This window comes from Crocuta crocuta, unplaced genomic scaffold (genome assembly GCF_008692635.1).
Source record: "Crocuta crocuta isolate KB4526 unplaced genomic scaffold, BGI_CrCroc_1.0 scaffold129, whole genome shotgun sequence".
Classification (NCBI taxonomy): domain Eukaryota; kingdom Metazoa; phylum Chordata; class Mammalia; order Carnivora; family Hyaenidae; genus Crocuta; species Crocuta crocuta.
In genome coordinates this window covers 14,024,442-14,051,868 of record NW_027551571.1, presented here as the reverse complement: position 1 = coordinate 14,051,868, position 27,427 = coordinate 14,024,442, and the positions used below count along the sequence as shown (strand labels likewise).

At 36.9% G+C, this 27,427-nt stretch overlaps 1 protein-coding gene across 2 annotated transcripts in view; it reads left to right on the top strand.

Annotated features, from left to right (window-relative positions):
- WDR35 (WD repeat domain 35) overlaps positions 1-27,126 on the top strand; it is a 57,217-nt gene extending 30,091 nt beyond the window's left edge. For both annotated transcript variants that reach the window (XM_077751030.1, XM_077751029.1), the window contains 15 exons: positions 1,413-1,482; positions 2,730-2,783; positions 7,194-7,303; positions 8,034-8,244; positions 14,902-14,982; positions 17,428-17,564; positions 18,116-18,319; positions 19,186-19,332; positions 19,978-20,110; positions 20,876-20,986; positions 21,900-22,064; positions 23,182-23,322; positions 23,979-24,135; positions 25,937-26,177; positions 26,483-27,126. In XM_077751030.1, coding sequence (XP_077607156.1) covers positions 1,413-1,482; positions 2,730-2,783; positions 7,194-7,303; positions 8,034-8,244; positions 14,902-14,982; positions 17,428-17,564; positions 18,116-18,319; positions 19,186-19,332; positions 19,978-20,110; positions 20,876-20,986; positions 21,900-22,064; positions 23,182-23,322; positions 23,979-24,135; positions 25,937-26,177; positions 26,483-26,633 — 2,113 coding nt within the window. In that variant the 3' untranslated portion in view covers positions 26,634-27,126. The remainder of the gene's footprint in view (positions 1-1,412; positions 1,483-2,729; positions 2,784-7,193; positions 7,304-8,033; positions 8,245-14,901; positions 14,983-17,427; positions 17,565-18,115; positions 18,320-19,185; positions 19,333-19,977; positions 20,111-20,875; positions 20,987-21,899; positions 22,065-23,181; positions 23,323-23,978; positions 24,136-25,936; positions 26,178-26,482) is intronic.
- Positions 27,127-27,427: the final 301 nt, after the last annotated feature.

Sequence of the window (27,427 nt, the reverse complement as noted above, 5' to 3'; positions counted from 1 at the left end):
ATACAGTTATGATTTCAATTTAACAGCAATAAAATCTCATAATATCTTCAAGATAGAAAATGGCTTGATTTTCTTAGGATTATATTACATTTATGATTTCTTGATGATCAGGCTCTGTGCAAATGTGCTTTACAAACATCATTTTATTTATGCCTCTTAAAAAACCCCTGCAAAAGGTTGCCCTTATTTCCACATGGAGAAGTTGAGGATCAGAGAAGTTAAGTGACTTGCCCAGGGGCTCATAGCTACTCTATGATGTATCTGCCCTATTCATCTCCACTCATTTTAATATTTTTCCAGCAGACATAGAGTACGTGACAGTATATGGCACTGTGCTAGGCACTAGGGATACAGTCTTTGCTCCTAGGAAACTCACCAACTAGTGGGAGGGACAAGTAAACTAGTGGGAATACTAAGGTGTGAATAGTATAATGAAACTACCAGAGAGATGGGCAAAGTCCAAAAGTCATCATCATAACACTGGGAACAAACGAATGATTCTTTTAGTTCAGAACAAAAATCTCATTAATTAGACCTTCCCAAATACATTTAGGCTTCACTTTTATTTATTTAAAAATCTTCATAATTAATTTTTTTTTAATGTCTCATTTTATTTTTTGAGAGATGGAAAGAGAGAGAAAGCACAAGCAGGGGAGGGGCAAAGAGAGAGGGAGACCTAGAATCCAATGTGGGCTCCGGGCTCTGAGCTGTCAGCACAGAGCCCGACGGGGGCTTGAACCCATGAGTGTGAGATCATGACCTGAGCCGAAGTTGGACACTCAACTGACTGAGCCACCCAGGCAACCCTAAAATTTTTTTTAGCATTTATTTATTTTTGAGAAACAGAGACAGAGCACAAGCAGGGGAGGGACAGAGAAGGAGACAGAATCCAAAGCAGACTGCAGGCTCTGTGCAAACAGCTGAGAGCCTGATGCGGGGCTTGAACCCACAGAATTTGAGATCATGACCTGAGGCAAAGTCAGACACTTAACCAACTGAACCACCCAGGTGCCCCTAGGCTTTACCTTTATTGAACACATTAGAAATGTGTTAGAAAGGAAATTATGGAGAAACACAGAAAAACTTACTTAGTGTATCATAAGGTATTCCTGATGTTCATTTGGAGAATAAGGTAAAATAGCTGATGGGTCTTAATGAAATTCATTGGAAATATATGATTCAGTGTTCAAATATATTTTTCACGTAGCTTTCAGGAACATACCACTTGCATAATTAGGAAACACCTACCTTTACAGGATTGAGTTGTGTCAAGAATTCTTTAAAATAATCAAGACATTAATGTTACATAACAATATTCATTGGTGGCATTCAATCCTTTAATTATTCTAGAGATTATGAAATGGTATAACCTGTACTTACACTATCTTTGCAATTTTGACCTTTTTTTCCAGAATTTATCATGTTGATGATACTCCTTCTGGATCAGTGGATGGGGTGCTTGATTATAGTAAAGCCATTCAAGTAGGTGAACTTATTGCCAGCAAATATTAGTATCTGTAGATTTGGAAGTACTGTAATTTTACTTTGAGATCTGCAAAAGAATTTGTTTTTAGTGAATAGCATCATATTCTAGTAATTCTTTAAAAATTTCTATTCTGAAAACCTTTTTCTAGGTGTGTTTTTTCCTTCTTTTGATTTTTAAAAACATTTTTGGTTTTGTTTTTTCTTATTCTTTTTTTAAATTTTATTTTAGAGAGAGAGAGCATGAGAAGGGGAGAGGGGCAGAGAGAGAGAGAGACAGAGAATCTTAAGCAGGCTCCACACTGAGTGTGGAGTTCCAGTCCATGATTCTGGGCTCAGTCCCATAACCATGAAATCATGACCTGAGCTGAAATCAAGAGTCAGACACTCAACCTACTAGAGCCACCTGGGGCCCCTAAAAACATTTTTGAAGTAATTACAGGCTCACTAGAGTTGCACAGATAACGCATAGAACATTTTTACCCTGCTTCCTAATGGTGACATCTTCTATAACTGTAATATAATATCAAAAACAGGAAATTGACATTGATAATGACACTGTTAACTGGACGCCCACCTGATTCCTTAGTCAGTTTTCACTAGTTTATACATGTCCATGTGTGCGCATGGTTTTATGTAATCTTACTGTCCTGAAAGAATTGTCTCGTGCTATTTCTTTGTTTTCACACTTGTTCTCCACCCCATCCCTGCCCCCTGGCAACCATTCATCAGTTTCCATTTCTGGTTTTGTCACTCTGAGAATTCTTTAAATGAATGGAATCATGTGGGATGTAACCTTTAAGATTGGCTTTTCCTCACTAAGCATCAGCTCTTGAGATCCGTCCAGCTTGTTACTTTGCTGGCACAGGCTGGTCCTTCTGTCATCTGTTCGTCTTTTATGACTAAACTCAGGTTTCTGTCTCCCTGTGTACTTCTGTGTAAGTGAGATGTCCTTCCTCTGTTGCTGTCCTAGCTCCTGAACACATCGCTGCTTTTATCTTACTATTCTGTAATTAGGTATTCAGCTTGCTGTCTTCCCAGTAGGCTTTTGAGTAATCCCTGAGAGGAAAGACTTTGAGTGTCTTCAGTGCTTAGTTCAGCATCTTGCGCATAGTAGATGCTCAGTAAGTGAATGTTTAAGTTAATAAATATACTGAAGTATTCTTCTTAGTGAAATGCATACTACCTTATACCAGATTAGTCATTCAATAAGTATTTGTTAAAGAATAACAATTGGTTTATTTTAGGGCACCCGGGATCCGATTTGTGCCATAACTGCATCTGATAAGACACTGATCGTGGTAAGTTCTTAAAAAACTGATTTAATGAATAATAATTGTTTAAATTATAAAAATTGAGTAAAGTAATATGTTTTGGATTTGAATATCATCTTGTGGGTACATAGTTTTCTAAGCCCAACATAATAAATATGAAAGTTTTAAAGATTGCCTCACAAATTGTTAATTATTTGCAAAAATAGCTATTAATATATATTTTTTAATGTTTTATTTATTTCTGAGAGAGAGATGGACAGCATGAGCAGGGGAGGGTCAGAGAGAGAGGGAGACACAGAATCTGAAACAGGCTCCAGGCTCTGAGCTAGCTGTCAGCACAGAGCCCAGTGCGGGGCTCGAACCCACGAACCATGAGATCATGACCTGAGCCGAAATTGGTTGCTCAACCGACTGAGCCACTCAGGTGCCCCCCAAAAATAGCTATTAATAAAAGCAGTAGAATAATGGCCAGCTGGGGAGAGTGTGACACAGACTTGCATGAGCCACACAAGGATTGGCGAGTGTCGAGTGGATTGGATGGTGGTAGTAGGTCTTAGAAAGCTTCCTCCTGTATGTGGCCCACTATTTGGTGTTGGAGAAAGTGCTTTGGCTCAGCTACTTACATATGACTTCAAATGAAGAGGTGGTGTGTTTGCTAACCAGTAAAATAAAAAAGTCTAGGGCAAACTTTTGCTGAATTTTTCAAATGAAATGAAATGAATGTTATGGTAGCTTTTCTTGAGCTCTGGCATTTGAAAATACTAATTTTAGAACTAAATGTTTACTTTAATATAGTAATGCTGGTGGAGTGATTAAATTTTAATTGTGTAAACAGAGCCTTAATAGTGTGTATTTACAGTTCTAGTTATGTTTGTTAGCCATTAGATAATTTTATGGGGGACAAAAATCTTAAGAATGTATTATATATTTTTCCTCAGCAGATGAATTTGGGGTACTTTGAAGGCAGCTTGTCTTATAGGGCCTCGTTTTCTTTCTAGATTCATGGCTCAATGGCAGGGTGTTTTGGTTGTGCTAGTGGTGCCTCTGACATTTGCAAAAATAAATAAAATAACATGCAACTCATATCAATCACAAAAATTGATGTAATTCCCAAATGATGGAGTCTATCTGTAACAAACACACTTGGATAGTTTTCATACCAGCCAGAAATTTTAATGGAGAAAATATCTTCTGCATTTAAAATTTCACTGTTGAAATGTAGAAGGTTTTAGAATGATTACTTTTTCAAACCTTTAAAGCCACAGGACCCCCTTTTTCAAAAACAAAATCTTTCTTTCCTACCCCAATATGGTAAATATGGCAAATATCGAAGATTTACCATACTGGGGTAGGAAAGAAAGATGGAACCCATACCTTCCTTTTATACATTAAAAAATATGCTTCCCCTTCCCCTCCGTCCCTTTCTGATAGGCCCTTCTTGAGAATCACGCTGCAGAAGCGGTACTGCTCTGATTAAAAATCGGAGGACAGAAAGATGCCCTGAGTGGAGCCTTCCACATTGTCCCATTGCCATGACCAGAGGAGCAGAAGGGCTTAGACACCACAGTTCTCTCCTGTCTGTTATACCGTCTATTGATCTGTCAGTGTTAAGGCTTGAGCAGTTACATTGAAGCTTCTATTCTGTTTTATCTTTAAACACATATTTTTTGGAATCTCTAATCAGCTTTTAATGCAGTATTTTATGTCTTGAGACTTCCTTACATATTCTAGAGAGATGCCCACTTTGTTAGACACATGGTTTGCAAATATTCTTCCAATTTGTACTTTGACTTTTTCTTCTAACAAGGTTATTCACAGAGAAAAAATTTTGATTTTGATGAATGCCAGTATATCAGTTTTCCCTTTTAAGGATTATGCTTTTGGCGTGTCAGTTCCAAGCTGTTGCCTAGCCTCATTTATATTCTTTAAAAATTTTTTTTTTATTTAGAGGCATCTGGGTGGCTCAGCTGGTTGAGCATCTGACTTCGGCTTAGGTCATGATCTCACAGTTTGTGGGTTTGAGCCCCGCGTCGGGCTCTGTGCTGTTAGCTCAGCCTGGAACCTTATTCAGATTCTGTCTCCCTCTCTCTCTGCCCCTCCCCCACTCACACTCTGTCTCTCTCCCTCTCTCAAAAATAAATAAATGTTAAAAAATTTTTTTAAATATTATTTAAATCCAAGTCAGCTAACATAATTGTAATAGTGGTTTCAAGAGAAGAACCCAGTGCTTCATCACTTACATATAGTACCCAGTGCTCATCCTCAAAAGTGCCCTCTTTAATGACCATCACCCATCTAGCCTACCCCCCACCCACCTCCCTCCATCATCTGTTTGTTCTCTGTATTTAAGAATCTCTTATGGTTTGCCTCCCACTCTGTTTTTATCTTATTTTTTCTTCCCTTCTCCTATGTGTATCTGTTGTGTTTCTTGAATTCCACATATGAACGAAATCATACAGTACCTTTCTCTCGCTGACTTATTTTACTTAGCATTATACATTCTAGTTATATCCACATTGTTGAAAATGACAATATTTTACTTTTTGTAATTGCTAATATTCGTGTGTGTGTACACACACACACACACACACCACATCTTTTTGTTCCCCACTATTCACAGAACAGTTTATTGACCTACCTCACCTGGCAGGCCGTGGGAGGTGTCAGTCTTATACCATATCTTCTTTATCCATTCATCAGTCGATGGACATTTGGGCTCTTTCCATAATTGGCTATTGTTGATAGCACTGCTGTAAACATTGAGGTGCATGTGCCCCTTCAAATCAGCCTTTTAAAAATTTTATTAATATTTTATTTTATTGTTTATTTTTAAAATTTACATCCAAGTTAGTTAGCATATAGTGCAACAATGATTTCAGTAGATTTCTTAATGCCCCTCTCCCATTTAGCCCAACCCGCCTTTCACAACCCCTCCGGCAGTCCTCTGTTTGTTCTCTATATTTAAGAATCTCTTATGTTTTGTCCTCCTCCCCGCTCTTATATTATTTTTGCTTCCCTTCCCTTATGTGCATCTGTTTTGTGTATTAAAGTCCTCATATGAGTGAAGTCATGTATTTGTCTTTCTCTGACTAATTTTGCTTAGTTCTCTCTAGTTCCATCCACATAGTTGCAAATGGCAAGATTTCATTCTTTTTGATTGCTGAGTAATACTCCACTGTGTATGTGTGTGTGTGTGTGTGTGTGTGTATACCACACCTTCTTTATCCATTCATCTATCGATGGACATTTGGGCACTTTCCATACTTTGGCTATTGTCGATAGTGCTGCTATAAATATTGGGGTGCATGTGCCCCTTTGAAACAGCACACCTGAATCCTTTGGATAAATACCTAGTAGTGCAATTGCTAGGTCATAGGGTAGTTCTAGTTTTAATTTTTTGAGGAACCTCTATACTGTTTTCCAGAGTGGCTGCACCGTTTGCACTCCCACCAACAGTGCAGAAGGGTTCCTCTTTCTCTGCATCCTCGCCAACATCTTGTTGTTGCCCGAGTTGCCAATGTTAGCCATTCTGACAGGTGTGAGGTGGTATGTCAATGTGGTTTTGATTTGTATTTCCCTGATGATGAGTGATGTTGAGCATTTTTTCATGTGTTGGTTGGTCATCTGGATGAATCAGCCTTTTTGTATCCTTTGGATAAATACCTAGTAGTATAATTGCTGGGTTGTAGGGTAGCTCTATTTTTAATTTTTTAAAAAAATTTTGAGGAGCCTCCATACTGTTTTCCAGAGTGGCTGCACCAGTTTACACTCCCTCCAGCAGTGCAAAAGGGTTCCCCTTTCTCCCCATCCTCACCAACATTTGTTTTTTCCCAAGTTAATTATAGCCATTCTATCCTAGCCACTAGACCACCAGGGACTTGACGGTAACCTTAATTATAGCCATTCTAACACATTTAAACTAATACTCCTTGTATCAGTGCCTCTGATCATCTCCCTTTGCCACTAACTAGTATCAGATGGTTGGCTATGGGATAAAAACATAGACTTTCAGTAACCACTGTTTCATATGGTGATCTTATATTGATTTTTCATATGTATGAAATTTAATTCAATAAACCTATATTTTAGTTTTTAATGTACCTTAAATATAAACCTAGACTACAACTGTAAATCACCCTCATTATTTCTTCCTTGTGACATAAGGAGTTATGTTTTATTGAATATCTAAGTTTCTGATTTCTTTCATGAATGCTACATGAAAAAAATTAGATCACCTTCAACCACTTTTAAAGGGTTATAATTAAATTGGGAGATAAATATGTACTCAGTAATATGATTTAGTATCAGAATTGGGAATTAGTTATGACACCGTCACTTTGGTTTCGAAACAAATGTATGAACATAGAGAGAGACCTGTACTTGTAATTTAATGTTACTATGCAAATATGCTTTAGTAATCAAAAGTAATTTCCATAGGGCCGTGAGTCTGGCACCATTCAGAGATACAGTCTTCCTAATGTTGGTTTGATTCAAAAATATTCCCTTAATTGTCGAGCCTACCAGTTATCTCTGAATTGTAACTCCAGGTAAGTCTGAAAATTCTCCTCATGTAGATGCTGAGTTTAGAAGTTATCAATTGGGATTCTTGGATTTATGTAATAAATACAAAGATGTGTCTTTGTTTTAAATTTGTCTTATAGTTCCGTGTGGTCTTACTGTACTATATTTATATTTTAATGTGTATTTATTATACTGTATTTAGAATTTTTTCTCTAATTGGGCAAAATATAGGAATTCAGATGTAGTATTTTAAATTGTTTGCTTGCCTGTTGCTTTATTCCTTGGGATACTTGTCCTCACAAGGAAGCAAAATGGGGAGTAGTTCATGTCTTCTATCAAATTTATAAAATTTGTTTAAAATCAGTTATTTCTTTAAAGTCATTTCTTTTTTCTTTTTTTCATTAAAATTTTTTTAGTGTTTACTTATTTTTGAGAGAGAGAAAGAGACAGATAGAACGTGTGCGGGGGAGGGGCAGAGAGAGAGGGAGACACAGACTGAAGCAGACTCCAGGCTCTGTGCTGACAGCTCAGAGCCTGATGTGGGGCTTGAACTCATGAACTGTGATATCATGACTTGAGCTGAAGTCGGATGCTTAACCGACTGAGCCACCCAGATACCCCTTAAAGCTATTTCTGCCTTCTTCCCAGATTCAGATGAACTGATTTTGCGGAAGAAGGGTAATAGGTAATTATATGCATGATTGCTGATCGTCATTTTACCATTTTGTTTCCCTTCTCCAATTTCATTATTTGTAGTCGTCTTGCTATCATAGATATCTCAGGAATTCTAACTGTCTTTGACTTGGACGCTCGGGTAACAGACAGCACAGGACAGCAGGTCATTGGCGAGTTGTTAAAATTGGAGCGGAAAGATGTCTGGGATATGAAGTGGGCCAAAGATAATCCAGATTTGTTTGCGATGATGGAGAAGACAAGAATGTATGTTTTCAGAAACTTGGATCCTGAGGTAAACACGAGAAATGGGCATCAGCAGTACGTAAATAATGAGCCACATATCAAAACCTGTCTCTTTCCCTTTTGTTTCCTTAAGAAATTTTTTGGTGCTGGCTGCTGAAATTTCTAAAAATAAATAGAAACATCTCTGTGGAATTGTAAAATATTTGGTCTTAAGTGGGAATAATACTCATCCCTTAAATAGTCTGCTGTCTCTGAAAGGCACTTCCTAAGCATTTACCTGTTCTTTTTAAAAGCTGGAACCGTGGTCTCTAATACATAGTCTTTATTTTTTCCTTGTCAAAGTTAAGAAAGAAAGAAAATAAGTAGTAATATTTACCAAAATTGCTTAAAACAACCTAGCCAAAAAAAAGTGTGGTTTTGAAACTGCCTTGTGCTTTTATTCTCTTCTGCCTCCCTGTCCACCTTACTCTGTGCTTCCCTAATGTATCTTCACATGAACTCCATCAGCCACTAATCATGGTCTTTCTCAATCTGATAATTTTATAAATTGCAAGTGTAGACTGATTGATCTACCCTGTCTGGAGCATCAGGAAGCCCCTTGCTCACTAATTTTTAAGTTATATTTTGATTTTCTACTTGTGGCTCACATCAGCTAATTGTTTTTTTAAAGTTTATTTATTTTAAGGTGGGGTGGAGACCAGGGGAGGGGCAGAGAGAGAATCCCAAGCAGATTCCACACTGTCAGCACAGAGCCTCATGTAGGGCTTGAACTCACAGACTGTGAGATCATGACCTGAGCTGAAGTCAGGAGNAAAAAAAAAAACAGTCGGACACTCAACTGACTGAGCCACTGGGGTGCCCTACATCAGCTAATTTTTAAGTTTGGAACTTGCCTGTCAGTCTGCTCTTGATCAACTGTTAGCATTTGTGTTTAGGAAATTCAAAGTAATTTGAGTGGTAGCCTAATAAAAGCATCATTGAGATAAATTTTTATACAATTTTTGAATCATTAATGGTTTTCAATTGGGAATTTTCTGTTTGGTTGTTGTACCCAACAAATGTAAACAATAATAAATAAGTTGATAAATATCATTAATTGTGATGTATGGGTTTACAGCTTCCTTTTTGGAAAGAAATTGTATGCTTGGCCCCTGAGCTGCCCAAGAGCTTCTAGAGCGATTATTTAGTGGTAAACTATTTGTCCCTTTAATATCTTAAATTATTTTCACATTTCCCCATTTAAGCTCTACTCAGGATCTTTGGGCTGGGAAATGACTTTATATAAATTGCTTTCAAAGGCTTTGTTAGGAATCTTAAAGATCTTTGTAATTTTTAGTTGCTGAGTGTGGTTTAAAGGAAAGGCATTCAGTGCTGCTGCATTTAACCTGTAAGCAGGGGATTCTTTCCAGGCTCCAAGGGAAATTTGACACTTACCACAGAATAAGTGTAAAAATGTGACAGGTAACCACAGGCTAACCTTGAGGGTGGGAGAATACTTTTTGAATGTTAGGGTCCTTTTTCCATCTGTGGCCCTGCATGTACTAAGTGAGAAATTCTGTGCCTGGGCGACTATTGTTCCTGGCTGCCTGTAATGTGTGTGTAGCACACACGCTCAGTCTAGCACCCAGGGAAGTCTCGGCCTGGTGCAAAGTGCTTCTTGAGTAGTTTTAACAGAATAGCCCTCCCCTCCTTTTTTGGAGTTCATTTTTAGACTTGGCAAGTAGTTCAATTTCTATTGGATTTAGAGCTAGCTGAATTTCTTTCAAACTCACCACTGACTGGATTTCTTTATAAATCATGCTGTGCTGTTTTGTTAATTCATGAAGACACTGGCTGGCTGTGGTCCCTGCTTGGTTAGTTACTGGTTAGTTACTGCTGTTCATTCCTTTGGCTGCTCATTGACTGCTCATATAAGGACATATTCTTCAAAACAGAGTTTACTGGAGCCCCTTTAGGACATAGTATTCTTTTATTATTCAGTAGATAAGCTATTACTTGACAGTTAATACTGAATACATTTTTATCCGTTTGAGTGTTATGAATTCTAGAATCATACCTTTCTTTAAGTTGTAAAACTTTCTTCGGATCATATATGGAAAACGGTGCCATTTGTATGTGAAGTTGTAATTTACTGATAAAGCACACTTTCTGAGAAGTTGGAAATGAGTATTTAATGTTGATTTTCCCTGCTTGGTCATTTTCATCTCCAGTGACCTTCTAAAGGTACCGATCCAGCTTTTCTAGTCTTTTTCTTGGAGCTTCCGTTTCATTGGTACTATTTCATTTTCCTTTCCTATCTCATATTTTTATCACTCAGCGCATTTTTTTANTAAGCCACCCAGGCGCCCCACACTCAGCTCATTTTTATATATTTCTTTATCAAAAAAGAGGTTTCCAAATTTTTTATAATGTTTTATTTGTTTCTGAGAGAGAGAGAGAGAGCACGTGAGCAGGGGAGGGTCAGAAAGAGAGGGAGACACAAAAGAGGAAACAGGCTCCAGGCTCAGCAGTCAGCACAGAGCCCGACACAGGGCTTGAACCCACGAACCATGAGATAACGACCTGAGCCAAAGTCAGATGCTCAACTGACTGAGCCACCCAGGCACCCCCATAGGTTTCCAAATTTTTGAATCCATTTCTTCATATATACATAATTATTTATTTAGAAATTATATATATGACCTACCATATTAATACAAGTACATTATGAATCATGTCCCTAAAATACAAATTCTAAAAGAATGAGAAAAAAATACATTTAGCAGGCTGAAGCGAGCTTTATTTTAAAATGTCAGGGTACTATAGCTCTTGCTACCATTAGCCAGTGTCTCGAGCATCATGCACACTTGGATTGTTAGCTTTGTATAAATCGTATGTTTCAAATAGTCTTTTTGATAATTTTCATCTTTTTAGGTGACTGCCTGTCAGATCTGACTCGAATGGGACTGATTTCACTCTGTAACGTGGCTAGCCCCGGAATTTGTGCCAGGAGTAAAGGCGGTGGCCGCTCTGCTGCGTGGTGTTTGCCGGCNGGCTTCAGATCTTTTCTGTGTGATGTATGAGCGCGAGTGCAAGTACGGAGCTCCTCACTTCTCCGCCATCTTGCCCTCTCTCCCCTCCGGGGAGGTTTTTGAACCACTGGTCCAGTTAATGAAAGTTAGCTCAAAATTAGCTACACTAATCCCTAAATCTACTTAACTAGGTATATGCAAACTTCAGGATGTCACAATATGCTGCAATTAAATGGATAAGTGCTTTAAGATACTTGTTCTATTGTACATGCTCTGAGACCTTCTGATGTATGTACTGAGTAACAGTACTTAATAGAGTATAGATTAGTGAAGTTTTAAATACTTTCTTGATAACAATAAAAATCTTATGTACTGAGTAGGGGAGTGTATCCTGCTTTGGTCGAACACTGGTCTAAAACTTCATATTCAGTGGAAATGTGGATGGATATCTGGTGAATTTTGGAAAATTTTTTGTCTAGTCACAAATAAAGCAATTTTCTAATGATAAACATTTATACAGGTATATTTGGATACATGTATCAAAATAATTAAAAAATATTAAATGGCTCTATAATTTATAAAAGTATGTAATTATATACTTAATTTTTTTCTTCCTTAAATAGTTTATTGTCGAGTTGGTTTCCATATAACACCCAGTGCTCATCCCAACAAGTGCCCTCCTCCATGCCCATCATCCCCCTTCCCCTCCCCCCCAGCCTCATCAGCCCTCAGTTTGTTCTCAGCATTCAAGAGTCTCTCATGGTTTGCCTCCCTCCCTCTCCCCAACTATTTTTCCCCTTCATCTCCTGCTTCGTTCTCTGTTAACTTCCTCCTAATACACCTATATGTGCAAACATATGGTATCTGCCTTCTCTGCCTGACTTATTTCGCTCGGCATAACACCCTCTGGTTCCATCCATGTTGCTACACATGGCCAGATTTCATTCTTTCTCATTGCCATGGAGTATTCCATTGTATAGATGAACCACATCTTCTTGGTCCATTCATCAGTTGATGGACACTTAGATTCTTTCCATGTTTTCGCTATTGTTGAGAGTGCTGCTATGAACATTGGGGTGCATGCATCAGCACTCCTGTATCCCTCGGATAAATCCCTAGCAGTGCTATTGCTGGGTCACAGGGGAGTTCTACTGTTAATTTTTTGAGGAACCTCCACACTGTTTTCCAGAGGGGCTGCACCAGTTTCCATTCCCACCAACAGTGTAGGAGGGTGTCCGTTTCTCCACATCCTCGCCAGCATCTAGAGTCTCCTGAATTGTTCATTTTAGCTACTCTGACTGGCGTGAGGTGGTATCTCAGTGTGTTTTTGATTTGTATTTCCCTGATGATGAGGGACACTGAGCATCGTTTCATGTGTCTGTTGGCCATCTGCATGTCCTCTTTGAATAAGTATCTGTTCATGTCTTCTGCCCATTTCTTCACTGGATTATTTGTTTTTTGGGTGTGGAGTTTGATGAGTTCCTTATAGATATTGGATACTAGCCCTTTATCTGATATGTCATTTGCAACTCTTTTCCCATTCCATCGGTTGCCTATTAGTTTTATTGATTGTTTCCTTTGCTGTGCAGAAGCTTTTTTCTTGATGAAGTCCCAGTAGTTTAGTTTTGCTCTTGATTCCCTTGCCTTTGGGGATGTGTCAAGTAAGAAATTGCTGCGGTTGAGGTCAAGGTTGAGGTTTTTTCCTGCTTTCTCTTCTAGGGTTTTGATGGTTTTCTGTCTCACATTCAGGTCCTTTATCCATTTTGAGTTTATTTTTGTGTATGGTGTGAGAAAATGATCTCGTTTCATTCTTCTGCATGTTGCTGTCCAGTTTTCCCAGCACCATCTGTTAAAGAGGCTGTCTTTTTTCCATTGGATGCTCTTCCCCGCTTTGTCAAAGATTAGTTGGCCATACATTTTTGGGTCCAATTCTGAGTTCTCTATTCTATTCCATTGGTCTATGTGTCTGTTTTTGGGCCAATACCATACTGTCTTGATGATTATAGCTTTTATATACTTAATTTTTGAATTACATTTTATTCTTGATTCTTTCTGTGTAGTCATTGCTCATACTTGCCTTTACATAATACAAATTTTTTGAGGAAATAAAGGAATTTTATAAAATTTTCTCATATAATCAACAACTTTTACTTAAAATTTTTTTTTAAATGTTTATTTTTTTTGAGAGAGAGAGAGAGACAGAGCATGAACAGGAGAGGAGCAGAGAGAGAGGGAAACAGAATCTGAAGCAGGCTCTAGGCTCTGAGCTGTCAGCACAGAGCCTGATGTGGGTCTCGAACTCAGAAACTGCGAGATCATGACCTGAGCCGAAGTCAGCCCAATTTTTACTTTTTGAAAGAAAATATCACTCTAAGATTCAAACACATATAATGTGCACACCAGAGCCTCATTCTTATATTTAGACATACTAAAACTAAATATGATTCAATGTTTTAAAATATAATTCAATTTTTACCTCTAATTTCTATCTTTTTAGTATCTTCCTATTATAATTTTTGTGGTTTCTATCACATGAAGAACTAAGTATCAGAGTTATAAATCTGATACATTATTTCCTTTGAATTTTGCTTACTTTCTATTTCATGATACACACACACACACACACACACACACACACACACACACACACTAAAAAAACTTACATTTCAGGGGCGCCCGGGTGGCTCAGTTGGTTGAATGTCTGACTTTGGCTCGGGTCATGATCTCATGGTTTGTGGGCTTGAGCGCCACATCGGGCTCTGTGCTGACAGCTCAGAGCCTGGAGCCTGCTTCAGATTCTGTGTCTCCTCTCTCTGCCCCTCCCCCCACTCATGCTCTGTCTTTCTCTCTCTCAAAAAATTTATAAACACTAAAAAAAAATTACATTCTGGTATTATTTATATTAGCAGACAACATTATCTTATCCTTTTCATAATGCTCTTAGAGGTAGTAAGTATAGAGTTTATTTCTTTTTGTTTATATAATATATATATCTCCCTTTTCTACTAGAGATTTAGGGCAGCTACTTTATAATATGCATTTACTACACTTTATGACTATAAGCTTGCATAACACTAGGATAAGAGACAGACTTGAAACAGACTTGTATATTTACATATTGGCAAATTAAATTTATATAGAAAATCTATCAGGAAAGCTCTCTGGCTAATTTTATAGAGGATGGACTTTTCAGTGTGGCACAAGATTTCTTTGATATATGTACTTACATACAACTGTAGTGTTTGTCAGTTTTATTAAGAATTAAATTTAATGTTTCATTGCATGAATAAGAATTATCAAGTGGTATAAGGCACTTTTGGGTTAATTGAGAAAAGTTGGACTGATATTAGATGCTATTAGGGAATTGATATTAATTATATAACGTGTAATAATAGTAATGTGGCCACTTAAAGAATATCCTTATCTTTTAGAGATACATACTGAAATCTTTAGGGGTGAAATGTCATGATGTTTATAAATTTACTTGATTTACTTTAAAATACTTCATCCAAAAAATCAAATGAAGCATATTTAGCAAAATGTTAATAATATTTAGGTGACGGACATATGGGTGTTAATGACATTCTTTCTAATTTTCTGTTGGTTTGAAAATGTTAATAATAAATATAAAGTCATATGTTAAAGGAAGGAAAATTTTGTACAACTAAGCATAACATTTGTCTTTATCTTTAAAGGAGCCCATTCAGACCTCTGGATATATTTGTAACTTTGAGGATTTAGAAATTAAATCTGTTCTTTTGGATGAGATATTGAAGGTAATTCTTACAAAAGAATTCTATTTTTGTTGCTGGCTTGACTGGGATTTATCTTAACTCCAGGCAGTGTGGTGTCCCTGTTAGGAATCTGGATGGACTCTGCTCTGTCACTTGGACCATTTTTAGATAGTTTCTTCATCTTTTTGGACTTCATTTTCCTTTCTTGTTTATGAGTCTCCATTTTTTACCTTAATAAAATGTGGATAATAATGACTCCTATCCAATAGGATTGTTATTGTATAAGGTAATTTGTGAAAAGCCCTTACCACAGTGCTGGGATCAAGAGCTCAAAAAATGGTACCTAGTCGTTGTCACTGTTTTTATGTTAATAACAAAGAGGAGAAATATTTGACAATTCACTTTGTTCTTTTGATTTCTAAGATACTTGAGTAACTTTTTGTTTGCAGGGCCACTATCTTTTTTTTTTCAGGTTTTATAAAATAATCCATTGCTGATTCCAGGTATCTTTTTGAACCCCTACTTTGGCCTTCATTGACCATCTTTTGAGAGTTTCTTTCTCTAAGAATATGTTGAAAACAGTTTTACTTTCATTTTATACAAAGCATTTACTTTTTTCTGTGTACTTCATATATTTTTTTTGGAATTGAGATAGTAGAGTTTCTGAAGTTAGTTGCAACTTGTAGTATGTTTTCATGTTTTGGTTTTATAGGTAAATTGTAGCTCTTTAAAGCCCTTTATTTATGAACCTGTGTGTGTTTTTTTTTTTTTAATGAGAAATTTATTGGAGGACTAGAGCAGAGGAATGNTTCATGTTTTGGTTTTATAGGTAAATTGTAGCTCTTTAAAGCCCTTTATTTATGAACCTGTGTGTGTGTGTTTTTTTTTTTAATGAGAAATTTATTGGAGGACTGGAGCAGAGGAATACGAAAGGAAAGGGAAGGGAATTTACTAAATTTACATTCACTAAAGTGCTTCATAGGAAGTGTTCGATTGTCATTTGTCATTGCATGTCATCGTTCCTTTGTTGTTACAACCGTGCCTAGTTGATAATACACAGACCTCATTTTTAGTGAAGGCTCTTCGTGAGTAAAATGATTTACCAAAAGTCCATCTGTTCATTGACTCAGGAGATGTTTATTGGCAGTCGGTAAGACACAGTTCCTTGCTTTAAGTAGAGGGGTTGGGGAGATAGTCGAGCAATTCAGCCACCAGCAAAGGGGTGGGGCTGTGGTGGTTTGGTGGACAGGTGCGTCCCGCCAGAGGTCTGCGGCCCGAGGAGCACTGGCGCAGTTCTGAGACGGAATCACGTGAGTAGCAAAAGGCTGGTATTGTGCTAAATGTTTGATATGTGTTATCTCATTTAATCCTCACAGTTCTAGGAAGTCAGTTTGATTATTCTCTTCTTTTGTTCAGATGAAGAATCTGAAGCTTGGAGAGTTAAATTCATTTGCCAGTGACGCCCAGTTAGCAGTAGGCAGAGACATGAATGATTTCACTCCAAGCCGTCTGGCTTCAAAGCTGGTGTATGTAATTGGTAGCACTGGCAGAAATGAAGAATGGGAGCCGTCATGGGGGAGGTTGGCCTCAGTCATAAGAGGCCTTGTGTGCCTTCTGTGGAGTCTGGACTGCCTCCCGGAGTCACTGGGGGAGTGATGTGATTGGGCTTATATTTGGGGAAGACGGCCTTGGCTTCCTTGGTGGGCACAGGAGGGGGTACAGCAGGTCTTAGAAAGAGCTGTCACATAGCCAGTAGGCCGTGGAGTTAGGATCCAAGCTTAGATCTGTTTGAATCCAAACCTCATGCAGTTTCCACACTACTTTCTACTTTGTGCCAGGGATTTCTCAGAGGACTTTTCAGTTTCTAAGTACTGCGGTTTTGTTGTAGGTGGGAAAGACCAGATGCAGCTCAGTTCTGGGAGCCATTGTTTCTTTCTTTGGCCATTAGGTAGCTCTTTCCTGCAAGACTGCCTTCAGAAAAAAAAAAGGTCACTTGTTGAATTAACAAAAGGAAAGAGATAATGAAAACTAGCTCTTTTTCTTTTATTTGCTTGTCTGCTGCCCAACAGCACAGGGGACAGCGGTCTCAGTGTCCCCGGCAAGGAGAGAGTAGATTAAAGAGTGAGTGGGTAGAGACCCCCCGCACATGTGTTTTCTGTAGCACTTTGGGTGAGAAGAGACTAGTAGCTCCTGGGAACATGACAGTTAAGCTGAAGGGAACAAGGCTGCATGATTGTTCTTGCACTTCTTCTTGCACTGGCCACTTTTCCCCGAGGGCAGCCTAGTAACCTCAGGAGGGACTTCACCTGTGGATTGTGCCTGTTTTCCAGATAACTCTAAGACCCACACATTGGAATATCTTTTCTTCCCACTTTGGCTTACAATATGATACAGTTGTTTGTGTGTGTGCATGTGTCTTACTGTAAAAAAGAAACTCATACTCTAAAGGCAGCTATTTGAATTTCTTTCTTTTCATCCTACTTTTAGAATCCAGAACAGCCAAACAAGGATTATATAATTAACTTTGAGATCCGGTCCTTGCGAGATAGTCGAGCATTGATTGAGAAGGTTGGAATTGAAGATGCATCTCAGTTCATCGAGGACAATCCACACCCCCGACTTTGGTATTTAAAAATAAAAAGTCCTCCCGAAATGTGTGGTGTATGCATTTAAAGTCTCAGCTCTACTGTCTCTCACTCTCATGGTAACCTTCATGGGGTTAGACTTGCATTCTTGCTCTTTTTATTAAAACATTTTTAAAATTGTTTTTTTATTTATTTTTTGAGAGAGAGAGACAGAGAGTGAGTGGGGAAGGGCAGACAGAGAGAGGGAGACACAGAATCCGAAGCAGGCTCAAGACTCTGAGCTGTTAGCAGAGAGCCTGAAGCAGGGATTGAACCCATGAACCATGATATCATGACCTGAGCCGAAGTCGGATGCTTAACCAACTGAGCCACCCAGGCACCTCCTTGCTCTTCTTTTTAAAATACAGAAATTCATTTTAAATTTGGAAGCACTCAAAATAAGGATAATATTAAGTAAAACATACATAAATGTGTTAAAGTAATCACTTCCCACCATGTTTAGCTAGAAACAGGCATAATAATTGAACTCAGGTTCAAGACTTGTTTATCAGTAATGGCAGTCAGCTTTTCTGTTTCTTTTTTTAATAAAGGCGCCTCCTGGCTGAAGCAGCTCTTCAGAAACTAGATCTACACACGGCAGAGCAAGCATTTGTGCGCTGCAAGGATTATCAGGGCATCAGGTTCGTGAAGTGCCTGGGCAATCTGCAGAGTGAGTCCATGACGCAGGCCGAAGTTGCTGCCTACTTCGGCAGGTTCGAAGAGGCGGAGAGAATGTACCTTGATATGGACAGAAGGTAAGTAATGAAGGTGCGAGCATTCTGGAGTGCTTCTGGCATTCTTGATCTTCTGTACAAATGGGGAGTGTACAGTAGATGAAATGTGTCAAAGCACTCCTTTCAGAAAATCATCTCAGTTTAGATTACCACCTGGATATTCCACATGGCCCTTACATTAATTGATGTTTTGAAATTTGGGAGCAGTTTTCTTTTCTGGTTTTTGTTTGTTTTGTTTTACATATATTAATGGCTGGCCATGGGAGGTTTTCTCACTTGGTAGGAAAAACTCCTAAGACTACAGAGACTGGGGGCTTTTATTATTTTTTATGTAGCTCAACATTTGGGTTTTGTTTTTTGGTTTAGACCCTTATTTAATTTTTTTTTGTCAAAGAGCATGAAATAAAAATGAATGGTATATAGGGATTGAGTTTTATTCTTTATGCTTATTTTAGATTTGTATAAAATAATGTATGTATTTCAGCTGTAAACATTATATCTAATTTTCATTACTATTATTGGTACTTCAAGGAGATTCCTAATACTGCTTAAGCCCTGAAAAGAAAGATAAAACCATATATGTATGGTTTTTGAAATAAGCCTGATCATGTCTCAGTAATTGATGAAAAGAATTGGTTATTATTTAAATCATTATTTTGCTAAGAAGATTTAAATTCTAGGAGAATAAAAAGCAGAAAATTATTTCCTTTTCCTGATTTCAAGTTCTCCCCATTGCCTCTTTCCAGTTAAGTTTCTAAAATGTTTGGGGAGTAACTTGTCTGTCTGTTCACTGCTGGGTATTCTCAGTACCCTGGAATTGACCCTAGCACAGGGTAGGCACTTCATAAATATTGGTCAAGTGAGTGAATGTGTGCTGTTGTTTGTAGAGATCTTGCTATTGGCCTCCGGCTGAAACTGGGAGATTGGTTTAGGGTCCTCCAGCTCCTGAAAACTGGATCTGGTGATGCAGATGACAGTCTCCTTGAACAAGCCCACAATGCCATCGGAGACTACTTCGCTGATCGACAAAAGTGGTAGGTGACCTATGTGGACATCTTCATCCATTCATGTGGCACTCAACATGTGGCTGCCTGGTACTTCCCTGTGGCATAACGCTGGTGACACTGGAGGCCGTCCCCCTGGATTCCTGAATTCAAGCAGCTTCCCATTCGCAATGGGGAGTGAGAGATCCTTAGCTAAGTGCTGTAGAACTTTGGAGTTTCCAAACTCACAAACGTGTGCTTACCTTCAGGCAGCTTTCCACTGTTTAAGACCACAGTGTGCATTTCAAAGACATTATATGATTTATTTCTGAAAAAAGTAAAAAAAAAAGTATTTTATATTTGCTTGTTTTATTGTAGATTATTTTTAGAGATCATTGGCTTTTATTCTTAGGTTTTCATTTGGATCACTACGCTTTTTTATGTCCGTGTTTGGAGGCACAACTGTATATCCGATTACAACAATCTTTCTTAATAGCCAAAGAATGTTGCAACTAAAATGTGCTTCAGAGCCTTTAGATTTTATCCTCCCAGTCTGTGCATGTCAAAGACATACTGTAACTGCAGATGGTAACTAGGAATAGTATTTCTAATAAAGGAACATTTTTGATGAGAGTGTTTATTTATCAGGAGATTCACATTAGTTTTAGAAATTTTTCTTTTTTTCTCCCCCCATAGGTTGAATGCTGTACAATATTACGTACAAGGCCGGAACCAGGAACGCCTCGCCGAATGCTATTATATGTTGGAAGATTATGAGGGATTGGAGAATCTTGCCAATTCACTTCCAGAAAACCACAAGTTGCTTCCAGTGGGTATTACAAATTTTAGTTTTTAGATTTGTTAGGTTATTTTTGTTAGGTTTTTATGTCACCGTCAGGAAATATCCTCTGCCGCAAAGAAAATTTAAAATTAATCTATAATCTTAGAGTTTCTTAGATGAGTAATGATACTTTTCATTGTTAAAACAATATGTCAATATTACAGAATGCTTGAAAATAGAGGGGAAGTTAGTCATATTCCCACTACTTTAACATGTTCACAATCTCCTATAGTATTTTTAGTTTTATAAAATTGCTTTTCAAAGCTACAGTTAAAAATCTTTCGTCAGGTCTGGCTTCCTGAACTGATGAATGGCCAGCTTATCTGGGGCATTTCTTCAGAGAGGTATTTGAGAGCTCGGTGAATGTGAGATTTCCCTTAAGTCTCTAACATTACCAATGTTATACTATCAGTTGCCTTAAATGTTTTTTTCACACATGAGTATGGGGTTTGTTTCCCAGCCTGACACTTCTGTGCCCTAGCTATTGTATCGAGGGACGCGGAGTGCGGTGGGTTCAGGACCCGGCTAAACGGTAGATCTGCAGCCTGAGCCAGGGAAGCTCCGCTTTCATAGAAAGTGATGCCTTAGCATCCTTTCTGGTCTGTAGCCTCTGTCCCCATGTATGTTGCAATGAAAGATTACTGTAACCACCAGTAAATTTAATATTCATATGTCCCCATGGAATTTTGTAAATTAAGCTATAAATGATTTCCTTGGTCTGTAAAATCTTATAATATTGTTCTGTCCTTACAGGAGATAGCACAAATGTTTGTGAGGGTTGGAATGTGTGAACAAGCAGTGACTGCATTTTTGAAATGTAATCAACCAAAGGCAGCAGTAGATACTTGTGTACATCTCAACCAAGTAAGGAACTGAAAATTAAGGTCCCTAGACACCCTTTTAGATTGTTGCCAATATAGGGTTGAGGTAGATTTTGTGAAAGGAGCTAGATACTTTCTCACTTTGTTGAGGACCTAGAAAATATTGGAGTTTGCATTTACCTCTTGAAGTGCTACCATTAAGGGTGACCCACTCATAACTAAGTCAATATGGGGACAAACCCTGTGGTTTAGTTTTGCAACCTTTTGTCTGGAAGTAATTTCATAATTTTCTGCATTTTATTAGGATTTTGTTTCCAAAGAAGGACTAGTTAATGGTCATTGCAAGAGGAAGGAATTGAGTTACCTTATCAATATTTATTTTGGCAAATCTATTTTCCTGTCTCTTTATAGAAAACATATATTTGATATTTTTAGAAGTGGGAATTTAAAATTAAAGTGCAGAATTGTGGAAATTGTTGACTATCAGATAGTGTATTCCTTTAAGTATTTTCTTGAAGTATTTTATAAAGGTCCATTTGATTTTTAAAAATAACTTTTAAATGTTAAATCTGATAAGAAATTTTCTTAACTGAAATTGCATATTTTGTTCTACTACAAGCAAGTGTAGCTTTTTCTCACTCCTAGCTGGTGCAAAATTGAATTATAATATTGTGGTTATAAACTTTGAAGCTTTCCTTTTCTGATGTACTTCTTAAACAAATCACAGTCTTAGGTCGTTTAATCATGTTGACACATGTTTGACTTTATAGAACTTACAATTGCTCTGATTTTAATTAAAGTTACTATATTTAAAAAAACATATACCTATACCTATTTTTTATTTTGATATAATAGTGTTATTTATTACTATAGACTTAAAGCTTTATTGTGTGAATTTTATGACATATATGACTATAAATTCTCCAGTAACTAAATGGCATATTTTTCCCCTTTAGTGGAACAAAGCTGTTGAGTTGGCTAAAAATCACAGTATGAAAGAAATTGGATCCCTGTTAGCGAGGTATGCATCTCATTTATTGGAAAAGAATAAAACTCTTGATGCCATAGAACTCTATCGGAAAGCCAATTACTTTTATGATGCTGCTAAACTGATGTTTAAGGTAATATAATAATCTTGGTGAGTATTTGCCATGTTCTAGTTACCAATGTTTGCTTATGTATTAAAGAACACATTTTCCATTTTCTTTGAAAACAAATACTTGCTATAGCAAAAGCCCTCTTTTTTTATTACTACTATAACTATACATTATCTTAGTATTATTACCTTTTACTAAAAAAGCTATTCATTAGTGTAGGCACCTTACTGATACCTAAACAATTGAATATTTACTTAATACTGAAATTAACAAAGAATTATAGAATTTTCAGGGACCATAAAGTACAAATTCCCTTAATAATGGGAATTAAATCCTGTTGACAATAGAATTTTGTCCTTTTAAATGTACACATTTTAGGAATATCTAGATGGCTTAGTCAGTTAAGTGTCTGATTCTTGGTTTTGGTTCAGGTCATGATCTTGTGGCTCGTGAGTTCAGGCCCGCGCCACCCACCCCATGGAGCTCTGCGCTGATAGCACAGAGCCTGCTTAGGATTCTCTCTCCCTCTCTCTCTCTCTGCCCTTCCCCCTCGTGTGCATGCGTGTGTGCATGTGTATGTGTGTACGTGTGTGTGCGTGCTCTCTCTCCCTTTCTCTCTCAAAATGAATAAATAAATGAATGTACATATTTTAAATACATTACTTTTTCATAATATGCATTTGGAAGGAAGAGGACTAGTATTAGTACGTACATTTTACACTCTATTCTATTTTTTTCCCATTTGATTTAATGAAAGACAGAAATTCCCCTCAGTAATTTAAATAAATCCTCATTTCTGAAGGCTGTATACCATGTTAAAGTCCTCTTGTCTCGGTATACTTGGAACATTATTTTTAAAATCTCCTTATAGAAAATGCTACCCCTTCCATGAAAACTTCCTTCATTTTGACTTAGTTATTTAAGAGCCTTTGTTGTTTTCTAAGACTGTTAGGAAGTCTAAATCCCAAGGAAAGAACTGACTCCTTAGAAGCTAAGGAAAATATTCAACATAAATGGGTGGTATTCATGTTCCATCCTACTGATTTTTTATTTTTATTAAAGAATCAAATTTTAGAAATGATTGTATTTGTACAAATATAGATTAAGAAATATCTTCCCCAAATTCTTTAAATGTTTAAAGATTGCAGATGAAGAGGCAAAGAAAAGAACCAAACCTTTGCGTGTCAAGAAGCTGTATGTACTAGCAGCTTTACTTATTGAGCAGTACCATGAGCAAATGAGAAATGCGCAGAGAGGAAAAGCGAAAGGAAAGAGCTCAGAGGTAAGCTAGAGCATTACAGACCATGACGTCATCCGAGGTGTTTAAGGAAAAAAGACTATCAAACTTCTCTTTAGGGTTGGGCCATTTAATTTGCTTGTCTGCATTTATTGTTTTAAATGACATGAGGAAAAGGGGTGACCGACTTAGAATTAGTACTCAAATTTAGGAATTTCTATTTAGGAATATTGGAAATTTTTTCTGCAAGACTAATCTGTAGACTTTGCTTTAATTTTTTTTACTTGGTAAATCCTTTCTAACTGGTGAGTTTTAAAAACCTTACTAGAATGTGTATATTACTTTACGTGTAAAGAATCTCTTACTAACTTAAAGTTTATAGTCAGTTCTGTTAGAAAAATTGACCACACCGTGGGGAGAATTGTTTCACAGCGTGTATGTGTGTCAGATCACAACAAGGTGCACTTTAAATATCTTATAGTTTCATTTGTCAGTTATAGCTCAGTAAAGCTGAAAGAAATTTTTGATTACACAGCTTAACAAAATACGACTTCTAATGGAGAAATGAAGTCTGTAATGACAGCTTTGTAATGATAACATCTGCTTTACTTAGTTTAATGTATAAGCCAGCTCAGAAGTTATCTTCATTGGGGTGACTCATGGTCGTGCTGACAAAAAATGTGGGTCTGCTTGACTCATAGGCCACTTCTGCTTTGGCTGGTTTGCTGGAGGAGGAAGTTCTGTCTACAACTAGTCGTTTCACAGATAATGCTTGGAGAGGGGCTGAGGCTTACCACTTCTTCCTGCTCGCCCAGAGGCAGCTCTATGAGGGATATGTCGACACTGCACTGAAGACAGGTGGGCCTGTGACCTCACGGATATAATGTGTGTGAATTGGATATGAAGAGCTGGCTCCTCAGTTTGCCCATGTATTAATTTCAATAACACTTTTATCTGTGGGTTTATTTTCGTGTTTGAGATTTGCTGCCTATAGTCTGTTTTGCACATTCTCCTTTTTTTGAAGTTCTTTTGATTTTTTTTTAATACATATGGTTCACATTAAATCAGAAGTTTGAGATAAGCAAAAAGAGTGTCTTACAGTCACTATTCTGTTCATTCAAAGTTAAACACTTAATAGCCCAGGCCATATGTTTTTGAATATATATAAAAAGTTGTTTTTTAATAATATCAGGAGTATAACAGGCCATACGTTTATGTCCTTCTTAAGAAAACATAATATGTTGTAAAATATTTCCATATTAATAGATTTGTATAGTATTTAACTTGGGTTTTGTTAAAAAGACACTTATGTAAGAAATAAAATGACACATATAACAATTACAGTCAAAACAAAAAAAATACAAAGAAGAAGAAAAAATAATCTAATAACTTGTAAAATAATCTTATAACTCAGAAGTGATAATTGGTAACATTTGAGCGAACTTCATTTTAGACATTTCTCCGTGCCTATAAAATTGTAGTTTTCCTTCAGCTGACGTCATCGGTGTCTGTTGTTCGGGAGCTGGCTTCGTGCTCTCCGTTGTGCACTGCAGTCAGGTTTCCATGTTGGTTAGATTAGATCCGTGTTAGCATTTGTATTAGCAAGGGGACTGTACAGCTTTTTTCCGATTGGTTATTAGTTATACATAAGAATCATTTTCCTTTTTATATGTTTACAACTGACCTTTATTTAATTTTAACTGATTAATATGTGGCATAATGCAATTATGTTTAAAATATTTGTATTTTATATAACTTACACACTGTTTCTAGACTTGAACGATAAATTAGAACTTGAGAGTTTTCACCTACTGGGTGAAGAAATCCAGTATACGATCTATTAATTCTACAGTACATTTTAAAGAAAGATTATATCTCTAGTATAGAAAAAGTGAAAATAAGATATGGTAGCTGTCAAAATAAATGAACTGACAACTTAGAGGTACATTGTCACTTCTTTTTTTTTCAAAGTTCTGTCGTTTCAAAAAGACAAATCTGTTCAAAGAAATGCAAAGAAAAAACACGATTTCATACTGCTTTGCTTTTTTTTTATCAAAAAGAAACCTGATGTTACCTTGAATATTATGACTAACAGTATAATATTAATTTACTTTTTCTGGAATACCACAGAAATTTCTAATATATTTACATGAAATAAAAGATGTGTAGGGGCGCCTGGGTGGCTCAGTCAGTTAAGCGTCCGACTTTGGCTTAACAGTTTATGGGTTTGAGCCCCGTGTCGGGCTCTGTGCTGACAGCCAGCTCAGAGCCTGGAGCCTGCTTCTGATTCTGTATCTCCCTTTCTCTCTGACCCTCCCCTGCTCACGCTCGCTCTCTCTCCCTTTCTCTCTCTCTCTCAGAAATAAATAAAACATTAAAAAATTTTTTTTAAAAGATGTGTGTTTTGACACCAATTTTTATTTCTGAATGGCACAGAGCATGCATCATTTGGTGGTAGTTATTTTGTAGGACCTGAGCTGTTAGCTAGTGTTACAGAACTGTGAGATTGTGTAACCAACTTCCTTCAACCAGTGCTTCAATCTCCCACCATTATTTTAAGTTTGTAAGAGTTCATGTAGATTAAACTAAAGCAGCTTAACATAGATTCTTTTCCATGGACAATCAAAATCCAAAATTCAAATTGTCCTCTTTTTCCTAGCTCTTCACCTGAGAGACTATGAAGACATCATCCCTGCCGTCGAGATCTACTCTCTGTTAGCGCTCTGCGCGTGTGCCAGTAGAGCGTTTGGCACTTGTTCAAAAGCTTTTATTAAACTTGAATCTTTGGAGACCCTCAGTTCGGAGCAGAAACAACAGTATGAAGATCTTGCTTTGGAAATCTTTACCAAACACACTCCGAAAGATAACAGAAAATCTGAATTGGACAGCCTTCTTGAAGGGTAAGCTAATTGTAATTATTAATTATATATTATACACTCTATTAGAAGCTGAAATTTCTATAAGTATAGTAGTGTGATCTAATAATAATTTAAGCACTAAATTTTGAAGTAATTTACCTTACAATGAAAACCTATTTTATTTAGTCTTGTAAGTATATTAATTCTTTATTTCTTATTGTAAGAAGTTTTTAATTAAAAGTTGCCTTGAGATGTTTTTCATTCCTCAATTTTACAACTGTAACAAGTAGTTTAAGTAATTAGAAGTTTTAAAGTATAATTAATTGTTTTTCCTCTTGTTCTTACAGAGGGGAAGGGAAATTGCCAACATGTGTTGCCACGGGAAGCCCAATCACAGAATATCAGTTCTGGGTGTGCAGTGTGTGCAAGCACTGTGTTCTAGCTCAGGAAATAAGTAACTACAGCTTCTGTCCCTTATGCCATAGCTCAGTGGGATAAAGAACGACAGAGTGTATCTAACTATAAAATACATGTAGCATATATACATAGCTATAACTGTATATAAAATAAGGTTGACTTTCATTTTATATGAAAATCAGCATCATTATTTCCATATAAAATGTATAGAAATCAATCTTATTTCTTTCCTATCTGTCTGTCTCTATCAATTACAGTTACATAATACTGTGAAAAAATTCCAAATAAGAAATTTTTCTCACAGTTGGCAAGGTTTCTAATTCATTAAACCTTGGTGGGGGGCAGGTTGAGGAAGCAAGGGAATGGGCAAAGTTGAATTTAGGGAATTGACATAACCTGTATTAGAAGAATGTTAAACAATTGTACTATTAAAATTAGCTTTATTGCTAGCTGTCTTTAATTAAATAAATATTGAATGTCTTCTGTATTTTATTTTCAGAAATGAGAAGGCACTTTAAGATATTTTTTATAATTTGAATTGTTTCTAATAACCTTATTTTTATATAGCTTTTTCTTTTTTATCTACTCTTTTAGCCTCATCTGAAAGATGGCATTTGGCATTACTCTTTATATTGCGCAGAAAACTTGGCTGTATTTATGATATAAATTTATACAAAAACATCCATTTTGTAGTGATAGTTTTATTTGAAACATTGTCTCTAAGCAGGGCAGTATGAACTGACTTAATTTGGTTTATTCAGCATGAAGGAAATTTCAGAATAATAACACCAACAAACTCTCCCCTGATGAAAGGAGCAAAGAGAAGCAAAATTGTCCCTATGTAACAAGTACGTGGAGAGACATGGACAGAATGA